This window comes from Panthera uncia, chromosome E1 (genome assembly GCF_023721935.1).
Source record: "Panthera uncia isolate 11264 chromosome E1, Puncia_PCG_1.0, whole genome shotgun sequence".
Lineage (NCBI taxonomy): Eukaryota > Metazoa > Chordata > Mammalia > Carnivora > Felidae > Panthera > Panthera uncia.
Window position 1 is genome coordinate 17,386,506 of NC_064814.1, and position 13,713 is coordinate 17,400,218.

The 13,713-nt window shown below is 42.7% G+C and overlaps 2 protein-coding genes across 3 annotated transcripts in view; one reads left to right on the forward strand and one right to left on the reverse strand.

Annotated features, from left to right (window-relative positions):
• CEP95 (centrosomal protein 95) overlaps positions 1–3,538 on the forward strand; it is a 43,646-nt gene extending 40,108 nt beyond the window's left edge. Inside the window, exons 17-20 of one of the 2 annotated variants that reach the window (XM_049637647.1) lie at positions 514–666; positions 2,203–2,349; positions 2,838–2,909; positions 3,199–3,538. In XM_049637647.1, the coding sequence (XP_049493604.1) occupies positions 514–666; positions 2,203–2,349; positions 2,838–2,909; positions 3,199–3,375 (549 nt within the window). In that variant the 3' untranslated portion in view covers positions 3,376–3,538. The remainder of the gene's footprint in view (positions 1–513; positions 667–2,202; positions 2,350–2,837; positions 2,910–3,198) is intronic. The other variant, XM_049637646.1, reaches the window with a different exon arrangement.
• Positions 3,539–12,195: 8,657 nt separating this feature from the next.
• SMURF2 (SMAD specific E3 ubiquitin protein ligase 2) overlaps positions 12,196–13,713 on the reverse strand; it is a 55,979-nt gene continuing 54,461 nt past the window's right edge. The window contains exons 17-18 of the mRNA XM_049637648.1: positions 13,092–13,167; positions 12,196–12,780 (exon numbers count right to left, since the gene is read on the reverse strand). Coding sequence (XP_049493605.1) covers positions 12,681–12,780; positions 13,092–13,167 — 176 coding nt within the window. The 3' untranslated portion in view covers positions 12,196–12,680. The remainder of the gene's footprint in view (positions 12,781–13,091; positions 13,168–13,713) is intronic.

A 13,713-nucleotide genomic window follows, 5' to 3' on the forward strand; every position in this document is an offset into this window, starting at 1 on the left:
AATCCTAAACAGTTCCAGGGAAAGAAAGGGAAGCCATCTGAAAACAAGTATGAGTCTGAACACTGAGTTGAGGGCTTTATGTAGATGACCTTATTTCATCCTCTCTGCTTTGCAAGATATAGTCTAATTTCCTTAGTTTCGATGTAAATAATCTTGGTAACAAGTTTTGCTTGAAAGTCACAATGCCTTTTTTCTACTGTTTTTAACCTGGCATCTGAGTGGGGCTTCGGTGACCCCCTGGTGGACATGGGGCGATGCGATCCTCAGTTCCACCTGGATCACCTGCGGCAGTGGGGGCTCGTTGGGGTGGCCCTTCAGACTGGTGATGAACCTACCAAAGGCTGGAAGGCTTCTGGGGGCCAATAGTTTTTCAGAACCTATGCCCAGGTGATAGGCCCCTGGCTCCGCAGGCCTGGCTTACAAGGACCTCCTGGTGCAGAACAGGGCAGTTGAGAATGCCAGAGTCTGTCTTCCTCTTGTCCTTAAACCTCTTTTTCCCTTTCCCTTTCCTAGCAAGACTTCAAGGACCGCATTCATAGGCAGAGGTTGACACAGTCAAAGATAAAGGAAAACCGGCAGCAGATTGTCCGTGCCCGAAAATACTACGATGAGTATAGAGTTCAGTTGCGTGCCAAAATGATGAGAATGAGGACCCGGGAAGAAATGGTAAATGTGGCTTTTTATCCAGCCCCTGTCAAAAGGATGAATTTTACCTGTTACCTTTCAGGACGACCTTCTTTGTGACTCCTGTCCCAATTTGAATCCATAACCCAAATGCAAATCCTCAAGTGCTGGCTACGAAAGTTTCTTATTACCTGTGTGGTGCCTCCCAGTCTGTTGTCAGTCTCCACTGCCCTCATCTGAACGTGAGCCCTTCATTCCCTCTGTTCTGCACTTATCCTCCAGGACAATTGCTATAAGGGGGTTGCGAACGTGTTAGAAGGAACAGGAATCAAAGGTGTGACTAGATGAGCTGGATTCCACATAAAATCAGAAAAGGAGTGTAGGTTGTTGTCTTAAGCTGGAATGCTTAATATTTTGAGAGTACAAACTGGTAGTAAATTTCATCTCTAGAGTAAAACATTGAGGTAATTATAGTTGACTGGGCTGCTACTATTAGCATTACTAAATGATGCTGCTAAGGCTTTGAGAGGTTAAGTAACTTGACTGACACCGCTGACTGATGAATGCGTGGCCATAACGAAAGTGGGCATATCCAAATCCTTTGAATAATCTGTTTTCCTCTGGCTCAGATAACCACCTCACCCTCAGTTGTGCGCATCTGTAAATGCGCCATTTGTTCCTTCTCTGGCTGGGGTTCTTCCCCTATATACATGACTCCTTGAGAATTGTTTTCTGAGAGCAGTAAAGAATTCTGGGGATACAGGAAAGGATGCTGAACACCACTGGTCATTAAGGAAGTACAAATCAAAACCACCATGGGAAACCTCTCACTAAAATGGCTAAAATAAAAAAGGTGTTGGCCAGGTTATGGAGAAGTTACAGCCCTCACGCAGGGCTGGCAGAAGGGTGCGGCCACCTTAGATAACAGTCTGGCAGTTCCTCACGAGGTTGAACGCAGAGCTACTGTAGGACTCTGCAGATTCACTCCTAGATACATATTCACGCAAAGAAGCTATAGCACCTTATTTATAACACCTGAAAAGAAGAAAGAAACTCCAGAGGCCCGTCGGCTGACGAATGGATAAACAAAATGTGATATACCCATAGAATAGGATGTTATGTGGCAATGAAAAGGAATGAGGTATCGATACCTGCTACAATATAGATGAACCTTGAAAACATGCTAATAAGCGAAAGAAGCCACATACAAAAGGCCACATATTTTAGGATTCCACTTACATGAAATCTCCAGGGTATATAGACCTGGAAAGTACATTAGTGGTTGCAGGGAGTCGGGGGGTGATGGAGGAGTGGCTGCTAATGGGCGTACGGTTTCTTCTTGGAATGATAAAAATGTCCTGAAGTTAGTGACGATGGTCGCACAAGTCTGAATATACAAAAACTTTCTGAATTGTACCTCTTCAAAGGGCGAATTTTATGGTATGTGGATTGTATCGCAACAAAGCTGTTACTTAAAAAGACTTTGTGAAATACAATCAGTGTAGCTGGACCAGTTGGACAAAATGTTTCTATTCCTCCATGAAAAGTTCAGCATTAACTTTATTTTTCTAACAACAGATATTTAAGAAGTTGTTTGAAGAAGGTTTACAAATTCAAAAGCAAAGATTACGAGACCTAAGAAACTATGCCAAAGAAAAGCGAGCTGAACAAAAGAGACAGCACCAGAATGAACTGGACTCCATGGAGAACTACTATAAAGACCAGGTGGGCTCGCTGTCGCTTGTTCACATCCTAATGTGCTTAATCCTGACCACGTTGTGTCAGAGATCAGCTTTGTATGTTTAATAAAAAGCCTCCATGTATCCATTCAGAACCTGTCCATACAGGTTGCACTGGTGATTCACAGTAAGCTAGTCCTTGGCCACGGTACAGAATCTGCATTGCCCTGGTCCTGTTAAAGATTTTAAGGGGCACCTGGGTGGCTCAGTCGGTTAAGCATCTGACTTTGGCTCGGGTCTTGATCTCCCAGTTCGTGAGTTCAAACCTGCATTAGGCTCTCTGTACTGACCGTTCAGAGCCCACTTCGGATCCTCTGTCTCCCTCTCTGCTCTCCCCAGCTTGCACTCTCACTCCCTGTCTCTTCAGAAATAAACTTAAAAAAAAAAAAGATGTTAAGTCTATGAACTTTCAATATAAGAATTGTTATGTTTGGGCTGTAGGTAAAACATTTGGTTTTTGTCCTCTCTGAACAGTTTTCATTGCTGGCAGAAGCCATATCACAAGAACGCCAGGAACTCAAAGCCAGAGAGAGATCCCAGGCACAGGTAATAATTAATAGAAATCATTGATTTATAGTTTTCAGAACTAGAAAACAACTATAGTACACGTTTTAAGGGAAATGGAGAAGATCCATCTACGATCCAAAACATTTATCCTATGGTTAATCTGATAAATAGGATTTATCATGTGTTCATTTTACCTGTGACGTCTCTGTAAGAGCTGCTGCTAAATTCCTGCAATTGCAGGGGCCGGAGCAGCTAGAAAGTGGCGAGGGTGTAACAAGAGTTGGGCCCGGACACACGTGAACAGCAGGTGACGTGAGTTCTCTTGCAGACACTGCATAAGGTGAAGAGGGAGCTGAGGTCGAAGATGGAGAAGGAGATTCAACAACTTCAGTGCATGATCACCCAGGATGCCGACGATGCTTTCTTCCGGGAACGGGAAGCTGAGCGCTTCAGATCGCGCCTTCGTCTGGCTTCTTTTCAGTACAGTAAAAATCCCTTCCCATGAGACCAGATTTTGTAAGTGAAGTTTCTGGAGGACGTTACCAGGACAGGGCTAGAACTGAGCCAGTAAACACTCTAAACCAGGAGACTCCTTTCCAAATTCCAAATGCTTTACTTATATATTCATTCCAGTACTTTTTATGACATGATTTTTTTAAATAAAAATTTTCTTGAAGTACACTGCTGTGAATTTATAAGTTAAGGGGGGGGGGGCAGGGAATAAAGGCACACACTCTTCGTTAGTCATATTTGCACCAAAGCAGTTAGTTAATAGGCCTTGATTGAGCAGCAAGCTCCTGAAACCTATTGCTGTAGTTCGGTGAAAACAATACGAATCTCTAATTCAGAAAAGTGCTGTAAGTGTGGGCTCGTCATCAGCAGTGGGAGCTGGGGTTAAACCTTTAAAAGAGCATGTGTGTGTAGGTTTTTCACCTGGTGGCTGGAAGGTGAGAATTTGTGGCCGTGGCTTCTGTTCGTTGTCAGGGGACGGCGTGAGAAGAGGCGGAGTGTGGAAAGCCAGAAGGCGTGTGCCCCGAAGGAGCCCTCGTGCCTGCAGGTGGGGAGGAGGCGCAGTGGACTGGAAGTAGGCAAGTGCACACCAAGCCTATTTCTGGCGTGGAGGAGGAGAAAACCCCACACCCAGCAGGAAGGCTCCAGAGCAGTTGAAGACGGGGACTTTGCTGATCAGAGCCAGAGAATGGCACGGGACCCCAGGAAAGGACTGAAGGGGAGAAGAGAGGCTCCGGTTAGGGAACGTAGAGAGTAGCAATGGCGATGAACAACAGAGGCCCTGGGAGCATGATCCGTGGGATCCGCTGGTCTTGCAGACAGACATCCAGACAGCTGTGATCTACCAGGACAAGGGAGTGAGTGCAGGTGAATGGAAAGGATCGGGGACGTGCACAAGACAAGGCTAGGTCTGTAAGGGCTACAACGTGAATTCTAAAAATGGTTATGAAGAGAAAAAATGAAAGCAGATCTGTTATCCACGATATATTTGAGTAAAATGAGCAAATGAAACTACACACCGTGATACTATTTTACTTTAAAAGCTGTGGTATGGGTGGATCTCCCATATAATGGAGTATGCAGTTGACCTTTGGACAACGTGGAGATCACAGGTGCCAAGGCCCCGTGCAGTCAAAAATCCGTGTATACCTTCTGACTCCCCCAAAACTTTACTACTAATAGCCTACTGCTGACCAGAAGCGTTACTGACAAAAATTAAGACGTTTTGTATATGTATTATATACTGTATTCTTATAATAAACCTAGAGAAAAAAACATTAAAATACTATAGTATTTTCTAGTACTGTACAAAAAAATTCATGTATAAATGGACCCAGGTAGTTCAAGGGTCAACAGCTATAACCGGTAGAGACGTCTGGAAGAATAGGCCCCAAACATTAATAGGTGTCACTCTGAGTGATAGATTATACAAACTTTCATTCTGTGCTTAATATACTTTAATACTATTTGAATTTGCTAAAACAAGTATAATGATACTTTTATTTTTAAATATTACATGTTTTAGGAGTACTCTTAAGTTGCTAGTTCTGCCAGCTCTTTACCAAGCTAAGAAATAACTAGGAATAACCAAAAAGAATGGGTGAGGGAATTTAGCAGGAAAAGGATAGGCCTGCTAAGCAAAGGTCAAAGAATAGGAGAGGAGGACACATTCAAAGATGCCAACTTCTTTTCAAAAAACAGAAAGCAAATGAAGTGGTAACTCAGCAAGTAGATGGTTCCATCCAAGTGCCTGGGGAGAGGGAAGAATGCAGGAAACGCTCCTGATCATGCATGCATTTGAAAATGTACTTAGAACTGCGATATGACGTATGAGTGGGGAGGGAAAGAGCCGGATTGGTGGAAGTTTATAAATCCTTAACTACCATAAAAGGAAACCAACCAGACGGTTTAAAATTAATGAATAATATTAACATGTCACTTAGAAACATGGAAGAAACATCAGAGCTGACCGAATATTTGGGATTAATGCCATCTGGAAAGCAAGAGTGGGGCCAGGGGGAGGGGCGATGAAGGTTGTTTTTCTTTTTTCTTTAAGGTTCTTAAGTCTATATGACAAACTTTGTATGTTTAGCTGTGTATATGCATTACCGTATGGTGGGGCGCTGGAGAATTAGCTGCCTCCTCTGAAAAACATGGGAAGGAAAAGGAAGAACCAGCGTGGAGGTCAGAGCGTTAGTGAGGGGGCTGAGGGTACAGGGAAAACTTATTTGCAACGGCAAGAAGCACCACAATAAAAAAATGAAGAGAGAATGAGAAGGGCACAGCAGACAGAAGAGTGTCATTAAGAGAAATGACATAAACTACCCGAAGAATCCAAAATTGGGGCTAGAGCTGCAACTTAAAAGATCTGTTAAAATCACAAATCTAGACGTGCTGAAACCTGTTTTATCTGGCATTCTCAGCCATTCAAACCTTACCCAGCTAATTGGATTGATAGGACCGATTTCTTCTTGTCTTAAAAAAACATGAAACTCCTCTGCCTTTAAAACTTTGTCCTCTGAACAAACCTGGAAGCATCATGCTCCCTGATTTCAAACTATATTACAAAGCTGTTAATAATCAAAACAGTATGGTATTGGCATAAAAACACACAGATCAGTGGAACAGAATGAAGAGCCCAGAAATAAACCCACACATACGTGGTCAGTTCATTTACAAGTGAGCCAAGAATATATAGTGGGGAAAGGACAGTCTCTTCGACAAATGGTGTTGGGAAAACTGGACAGCTCCGTGCAAAACAATACATATGCAAAAATTAACTCCAAATGGAGTAAAGACCTGAACGTAAGACCTGGAACCATAAAGCTCCTAGAGGAAACATGGGTAGTAAGCCCCTCGACATTGGTCTTGATTTTTTTTTGGATTTGACACGAAAAGCAGCAATCAATAAGGGGGACTACATCAAACTAAAAAGCTTCTTCTGCACAACAAAGGAAACCAACAAAAGGGCAACCTATTGAATGGGGGGAAGTATTTGCAAATGAGATAAATCTGATAAGGGGTTAATATCCAAAATAGAGAAATTCATACAACTCAGTAGCAAAAAAACTATCCAAATAAAAAATGGACAGAGGGACTGAAAAGACATTTTGCCAAAGACGACACACAAAGGGCCAACAGGTACACGAAAAGGTGTTCGACTCTAATCAGGGAAATGCAAATCAAAACCACCTCACACCTGTTAGGATGACTGTTACCAAAAAGAAGTGTGGGTGAGGATGTGGATTGAGAGGAAACCGTTGTGCACTGTTGGCAACGTAAAATGGCACCGTCACTACAGAAAATATGGAAGTTCCCCCCAAAATTAAAAATAGAATTACTGCGTGGCCCAACAATTCCCCTTCTAGGTATTTATCTGAAGAAATGAAAACACTACCTGGAAAAGATACATGCACCGCCTTGTTCCTTGCAGCTTTAACGATAGCCAAAATATGGAAACTTAAGTGTCAATAAGAGAAAACAGTATTTATACATAATGCAGTATTATTCAGCCATTAAAAAAAAAGGAAATCTTACTATCTGCAACATGATGGGCCTCAAGGGTGTTCTGCTAAGTGAAATAGGTCAGAAATACAAATACCTAAAAACCAACGAAACGGAGCTCATAGAACCAGAAAAAAGGTTGGTGGTTGCCAGAGGTGGGGGACAAAATGGGTGAAAGGAATCAAAAAGTACAAACTTCCAGTTATAAAATAAATTAAGCCGGGGCGCCTGAGTGGCTCAGTCGGTTAAGTGTCCGACTTCAGCTCAGGTCATGATCTCGCGGTTCACAGGTTCCAGCCCTGCGTCGGGCTCTGCTGACGGCTCGGAGCCCAGAGCCTGCTTCGAATTCTGTGTCTCCCTCTCTTTCTGCCCCTCGCTTTCAAAAATAAACATTTAGAAATTTTTTTAATTTTTTAACATTTTATTTTTGAGACAGGGAGAGACACAGCATGAACAGGGGAAGGTCAGAGAGAGGGAGACACAGAATCTGAAACAGGGTCCAGGCTCTGCGCTGTCAGCACAGAGCCCGACGCGGGGCTCAAACTCACGGACTGTGAGATCATGACCTGAGCTGAAGTCGGCCGCTTAACCGACTGAGCCACCCAGGCACCCCTAGAAATTTTTTAAAAATGAAGAAGCCACAGGGATTAATGTACAGCATGGCGACTATAGTTAATATTGTATTGCATATTTGAAAGTTGCTACTGGGTCTTAAAAGTTCTCACCACAAAAAAATTTGTATGTGGTGACGGATGTTATACTAGACGTTACCGTGGTGATCATTCCGTATCTATACACACACCAAATCAGAAAGCTGTACAGCTGAACCTAACATTACAGGTCAGTTATACCTCAATTAAAGATAAAAAATACTTTGCCCGTCTGGTCTCGCTCCTGTACCTGGCCGCGCCGGCATCATCTCCGGGAGAAGTGAGCGTCTGAAAGGTGGAGTCTGATGTGCGTCTTCACTCCCAGTTCCTGTGTTGAAAGTCAGAACACTTCGCGAACACCTGGCGGGGGGGGGGGGGGGGGGGAGGGGGGGGGGGGGGGTGGGTGCGGGCAGGAGAAACACCCTAGAAGGGTCCCTCACCCACCCGGTGGGGTTTACAGCTCATATTATAGACTAATGTGAATCTAGATAAACCGTAGCCCAAATACCCGCAAAAGTATGCGATCGGCAACCGTTGAGCACATTACCCTGGAAACGTAGCCAACTGTATAATGAACACAAACACAAGGAAGAAGCCATATCCCCCGCAGCTGGCACAGAGCCTGACACGTAGTAGGAGCACAGTAGGTATCTGCTGAATGAACAGAAATGTCTGTGCAAATACCTAATAAAATGTAATTGTAAAATCTGGCTTGTCCAGTTTGCTAGGAGTGTTAACATAGGAATGTAACCTTTTTCTGTAGAATTACCTCGATCCCGTTAGGAGGCTCTTGTTCTGTTTTATATATCCTAACTAAGCGTTTGGGATATAAAATACAAACAAATGCAGTGGGTACCAAGGTTACGCTTCGTTATAATGAAGAGACGAAGCTTCTAGGTCGCCCCACAGCAGAAAAACGGAACACACACCAAATCAAACTTCTGGGTAATTTACAGATTATAAAAATACTAAAATGCTGGGGCACCTGGGTGGCTCAGTCAGTTGAGCGTCTGACTTCAGCTCATGATCTCATGGTTCATGAGTTCGAGCCCCATGTTGGGCTCTGTGCTGACAGCTCGGAGCCTGGAACCTGCTTCTGATTCTGTGTCTCCTCCTCTCTCTCAAAAATAAATATTAAAAAAAAAATACTAAAATCCTTACTATACTAACACTACAAATTGTAGATAATAACCAGTAAACGTGGCAATGTGAGACAAAGCAAAAAAAAATTTTTCAAAAAGATGTAAAAAACGGACACTATGCCATCCTGTGACCTGTAATAAACCACTACCACTCACACCGCATCTCCCGACCTTCCTCTCTGGCCTGTGCTACGGAGAGACTCACACAGGCTACACGCTGCATGGAAAACATCGCACCCGTTCCTTTTTCCACCCATATATCTAGTGGACTTTCATCCACTATCATTTATAGAGTTGTGGATCACGATCCTTAAGGTCTTGGTTTCTCGGAAAAATGTAATTGGTTTCTCCTTTTCATTTCGAGGATTTGACCGCTCAACGCCACGGGAGCAAATGAGGCCCCCCCAGGGGCCCGGACAGGCACGGTCACGGGATGGCTCGCTCCCCAGCGAGCCCAGGGCAGCCTCAGACACCCAGCTCCACACGGCCTCCCAACGGCTCCTGCCAGCCCACCGACGTGCCGCGGCAGGAGCACACCAGCCCCTTCCCCGCTCTACCTGGAGACACGGGGGGTCCCGGGCACTCCGGAGCGCTGCAGCGCGACATGGGCCACAACTAAGGCAGGCACGTGAATCCCCTTAAACTCCTCACTTGATGCCTCATACGCTGTCACTCTTTGCAAAGCCAGTCGTGAAGCTTTCTTGTCCAAAGCAATTCATTATAAACTCCGTATTCTTTAAAAACTTCGATGCTGTGACAGTGCAAACAGCATTCATTTTATTGCTCGACTTCGGCATGGGCACATACATAGTTAATTTTTAAAAACCATTTATACAGATGTTATTGATAAAGCTCATGTAACAACGGAGTGAAAATACAAAGAATATCAAAGCTAAAACACTCTGTAATAAATACAAGTACAATGAAACGATAAAACTTTGTTTTTAAAGTCAGTTTGAGAGAAGGAAGAATATTACATTAAGTGGACTAATTACATCTAGAAACAAAACAACTCAGCGCTTGGTACAATCGTCACCCTCACGTAAGAACGTTCGATACCACAAATGGCACCTGTCGGCCGTGTGCTGCAGCTGAACAAAACAGGCAGAAAAGAGCTGCTCTATCAAACCGTAACGACGACCGGAACAATCTCTAACTCCCAACAGTGCAACCAGTTCGATGCACTGGAAGGTCAAAGCAGACTTAGTGTTGTAAAAGAAAGCAAATTACCTTGGATTTAAAACAAAAGGAAATCTGTGCTCTGAACTGTAGGGGGGTAAAAAAAAAAAAAAAAAAAAAAAAAAGACGATGAAAATAAAACCCAATCAGGGCAACAAACTATGTGCAAAACAAAATGTACACTATACACAGCACTATTTAAAAAAATCAAGAAGTAAGACCCTTTGCAACAAAACTCACCTCTGTACTGCACATGAGCGCTCAAAAGTTCATACTTAAGCATTCATGATGGAAAGGCAGGGTTACGGAAAGGTGACCTCCCATACCGGAAATAGCACGGCCAGAGGAAGAGATTGGGAAAAAGCCCAGCTAAGAGGGATATGTGGAAATAAATATTCACATTAAACATGAGGTGCAAGTCCAAGATTCAATGACACATTGGGGGGTTTGGTTTGCTTAGCACCTATTTGGAAGAAATCAGGTAACCTCATTTTGAAAATGAAATCTAAGTCGTCTTTATAAATTATGTTGGTGATACCATAGACCGTTAGGGTGGATTTCTTTTAAAGCTCTATTAAGTCATTATTATAAAGTTAAAAAGGCACTCAGAAGCGATGGTATGAGCCTGCTTTATTGTCCATTATGACAGTAGCATTTATCGCTGCATCCGTCAGTCAAGATTTCTCTAAAGCGTTCGTCGCGTACTTACTTTTTAGAAGGTTAGAAGAGTGGGCACAATCATGCTGCACTTTATGTGCTTTAATATGAGTGCTTTAATATGAGACAGACAGACCCGCAACCAGTAAGGTACTATTGTGAGAGCTGAACACTGACCATCCAATAGCTCAGAAACCTTTTCTGTACATTTCAAGATGTTCTCAGGTACTACGAACAACGCAGCGGGGAAACACCAAGTGCCTGGGAAGGAAAAGGTCCGCGTAAGCCCGTTACCCCCGCACAGTTATGACTATGACTAACCTGCACGTAGCAGTCCGATCTGGCTGAATGAAATGGATGCAAATACTTAGAAACCACACAGGTAGTTCTCAGCTTTGTTTGTTTTAAACGGCAAAATCTCCGCTTCCTTTATCCCCTCCCCAGCCTCCCACCCCATGAAAGCTTACTTGGAATCCCAATACACAAAAGAGACAAAGTGGGAGCTGCTCTGGGGAAAGGGGGTAGGGGTGGGGAGCTGGCGGCTCCTGCCCAAGGACCAACGAGGCCCTCCTCGCCCTCTCTGTCCCTCCTGTCTTAAGCCAGTACTTCTGATGCATCTCGCGGGAACCCCTTGGCTCCTGGACACAGACTGAAAACCAATCCATCAAACGAAAGAACGCAAAGGACCTATCACTTGATCATTAAGCTGCAAAATTTAAACAGAGCTCTCTTGTTAAAATTTGCCCTTGATTCACATCGATGTAAGAAACGTATATATATAGTGCAGATTTCTGATAGCTGAATTTAAAAATTCATCCATGACTTCAGATTTTTTCAATCCCTCACTCCAGAACTTTGGCTGCCTTCTGGGTCACACACCTTGAAAGCCGAATCTGGAGATTTCAAAATCAGATGCTGATCAACACCCAGGGAACTGGGATTCCCTCACCTCCCAAGTGAACTCCCCGGTTCTAAAGTAATTTATACCAGAGATCCAGAATCACTATTGCTTCAGTAATCCTACCCCCGGCCCCATCCCATGCCCACTTTATTAGGTAAAAACAGGATTTTCTAAGCTTGCTAAATAAAATTTTTCCTTTTTCGTAATTTTAGCTGATTAAAACATCGTGAGCAGCTAAACAAAGATTCTGGATGGTTTACTTGATAGAAACTCAGACCGTAATTCAAATATAATATAAATTAGGTGTACTTGTTATAGGAGACTTTGGTTTACAGAAACAGCATCTGTATTAAAGATAAGCTGACCCAGCAAAAGAATGAAAATCCCATCCCATCTACATGATCTGAGGAGCAATAAAAATGCAGTATTTCCATTTAAGATGAAAAGTAAATCCAAAATACCTGATCATATTGATTCAAGATAAAAAATTAGGGTTTTTTTAAAGTCTCTTAAAAACAAGGAGCCCTGAATGCATCTTACTGTATCAAATAAGCTAGTAAGTTTAGACTAAATGGTTGCATTAGGAATCTGACAACCAAAATTATGTAGCTGTATTCCAGGAAATTCGTGCTTGAAAAAAATACAAAAGACTCGCTTAGGCTAGGTTGAAACATATAATGCTTTTAAAATATAATGCTTTGCTATAGAAAAATGTAATTAAACGTGTAAATGGCTTTTTTTTTTTTAAGATAATGATTCCTTTAGCCAATTGTTTACAAAGGTAGAATCGTTCAAAATAATTTTATTTCTTTTTACAAAGAGCAAGTACAGGAACTGTTCGAAATCATGTATTCGATCCAAATGAAATGGGATGTGTACCGACTGCTGGAGTTGTCTTGATGTTTGAGAGACTTGAAATCTGTGGAGCGATCTGAATAGATTACCTTTTTATAAAAATAGTAGTAGTCTTTAAGTGTAGAATACTGCCTAACTCTGGAAATGTAGGAAAAGTCAGCATTCTTTAGGTTCAAGATATTAATTTTAAATAGCAGCTGAGTGTGGCCTCATGGCAAAGCATAAAGACCTCTTTTTTCCTTGAAAAGGAATTTCAAAATTGTCCTTTCCCCTCACAGTGTCCTAAACATTTTTTTTTTTTTTTTAGGGGGGGTGGGGCATTTTCCTGTATTTCAGCATTCCGGGCAACTTTGCTGAAAGGAGGCTGTCGGTCAGGGTATAAATAGAGTCCGGGGTAAATCCGTGAAGTTCATCATTCCACAGCAAACCCACATGTCTCTTCGATGGCCGTTAGCAGCTTTTCGTATAACTTTTCATAGCTTTCATAGGGCGGAATGTCTATTCGATTGAAGCTGGAAATAAGCACATCAGATATAACGCAGTTTATTCAAAGTCAGCAAACTGGCCTCCTAAGTGTGTACTAATACGGTCATATCACTTTTTGTGACACGCAGAAAATTACAAAAAAAGGCTGTATTTCTCTAAAGTAGAAACTGCCACTTTTGGGTTTTCCTACCAATTTCTGAATAATCTTAAATCACTTAAAAACTGCTTATCATTCCTTTTAGAGGTCCTTTTAGTAATAAGAACAGAAAATGAAACATCGGTTTAAAACTAACACGCACATACATGGAAGGATGGGAAAGCTTCAAAAACAGCTTACCACGTGTGGGCCTTTGGCAGGTTGTTGGTGCAGGCATCGATCTGGTGTATGGTGAAGAGTCGTGGGCCAGCAGCACCTACAAAACAAGTAAATGTGGGTCACGTCACCACACCTGCCTGCACTGGTCTCCCAAATCTCGGAAGAAAACTGGTACCTAAACCACAGGGCCTATGGATGGGGATACTGGTGACTCCACATAAGCTGCCAAGGGCAGCAGGCAAAGAACCTGGGTTTTGAAAGCTGGAAATGACCTTGGCAAACACTGGATTCCTTAATATGCTAGCATTTCATTTGACAAACAGTCCAGGATGGAAATCCTTCACCAACTTCTATCTTCTAAAAAAAATCAATGTGCCAAAAGCGTGAGAAGAAAAGTAAATGGACAAATCCAAGATCAAATACACACACACACACACACACACACACACAAACTCAAAAAGATGACAACCTAAATACAAATTCAGGTTTCATGCCTCAAACTTGGCCGAGAACAAAAGATTAGCAGCCTATGGAATAAATCTCAGTTAACGTAAGGCACCCCATCAACGGGTATGCAGAAATACAGCTTCACTTTACGCATCTGGGTAGTCGGCTAATGAGAGCTCTCCAAATGGGGAATGTG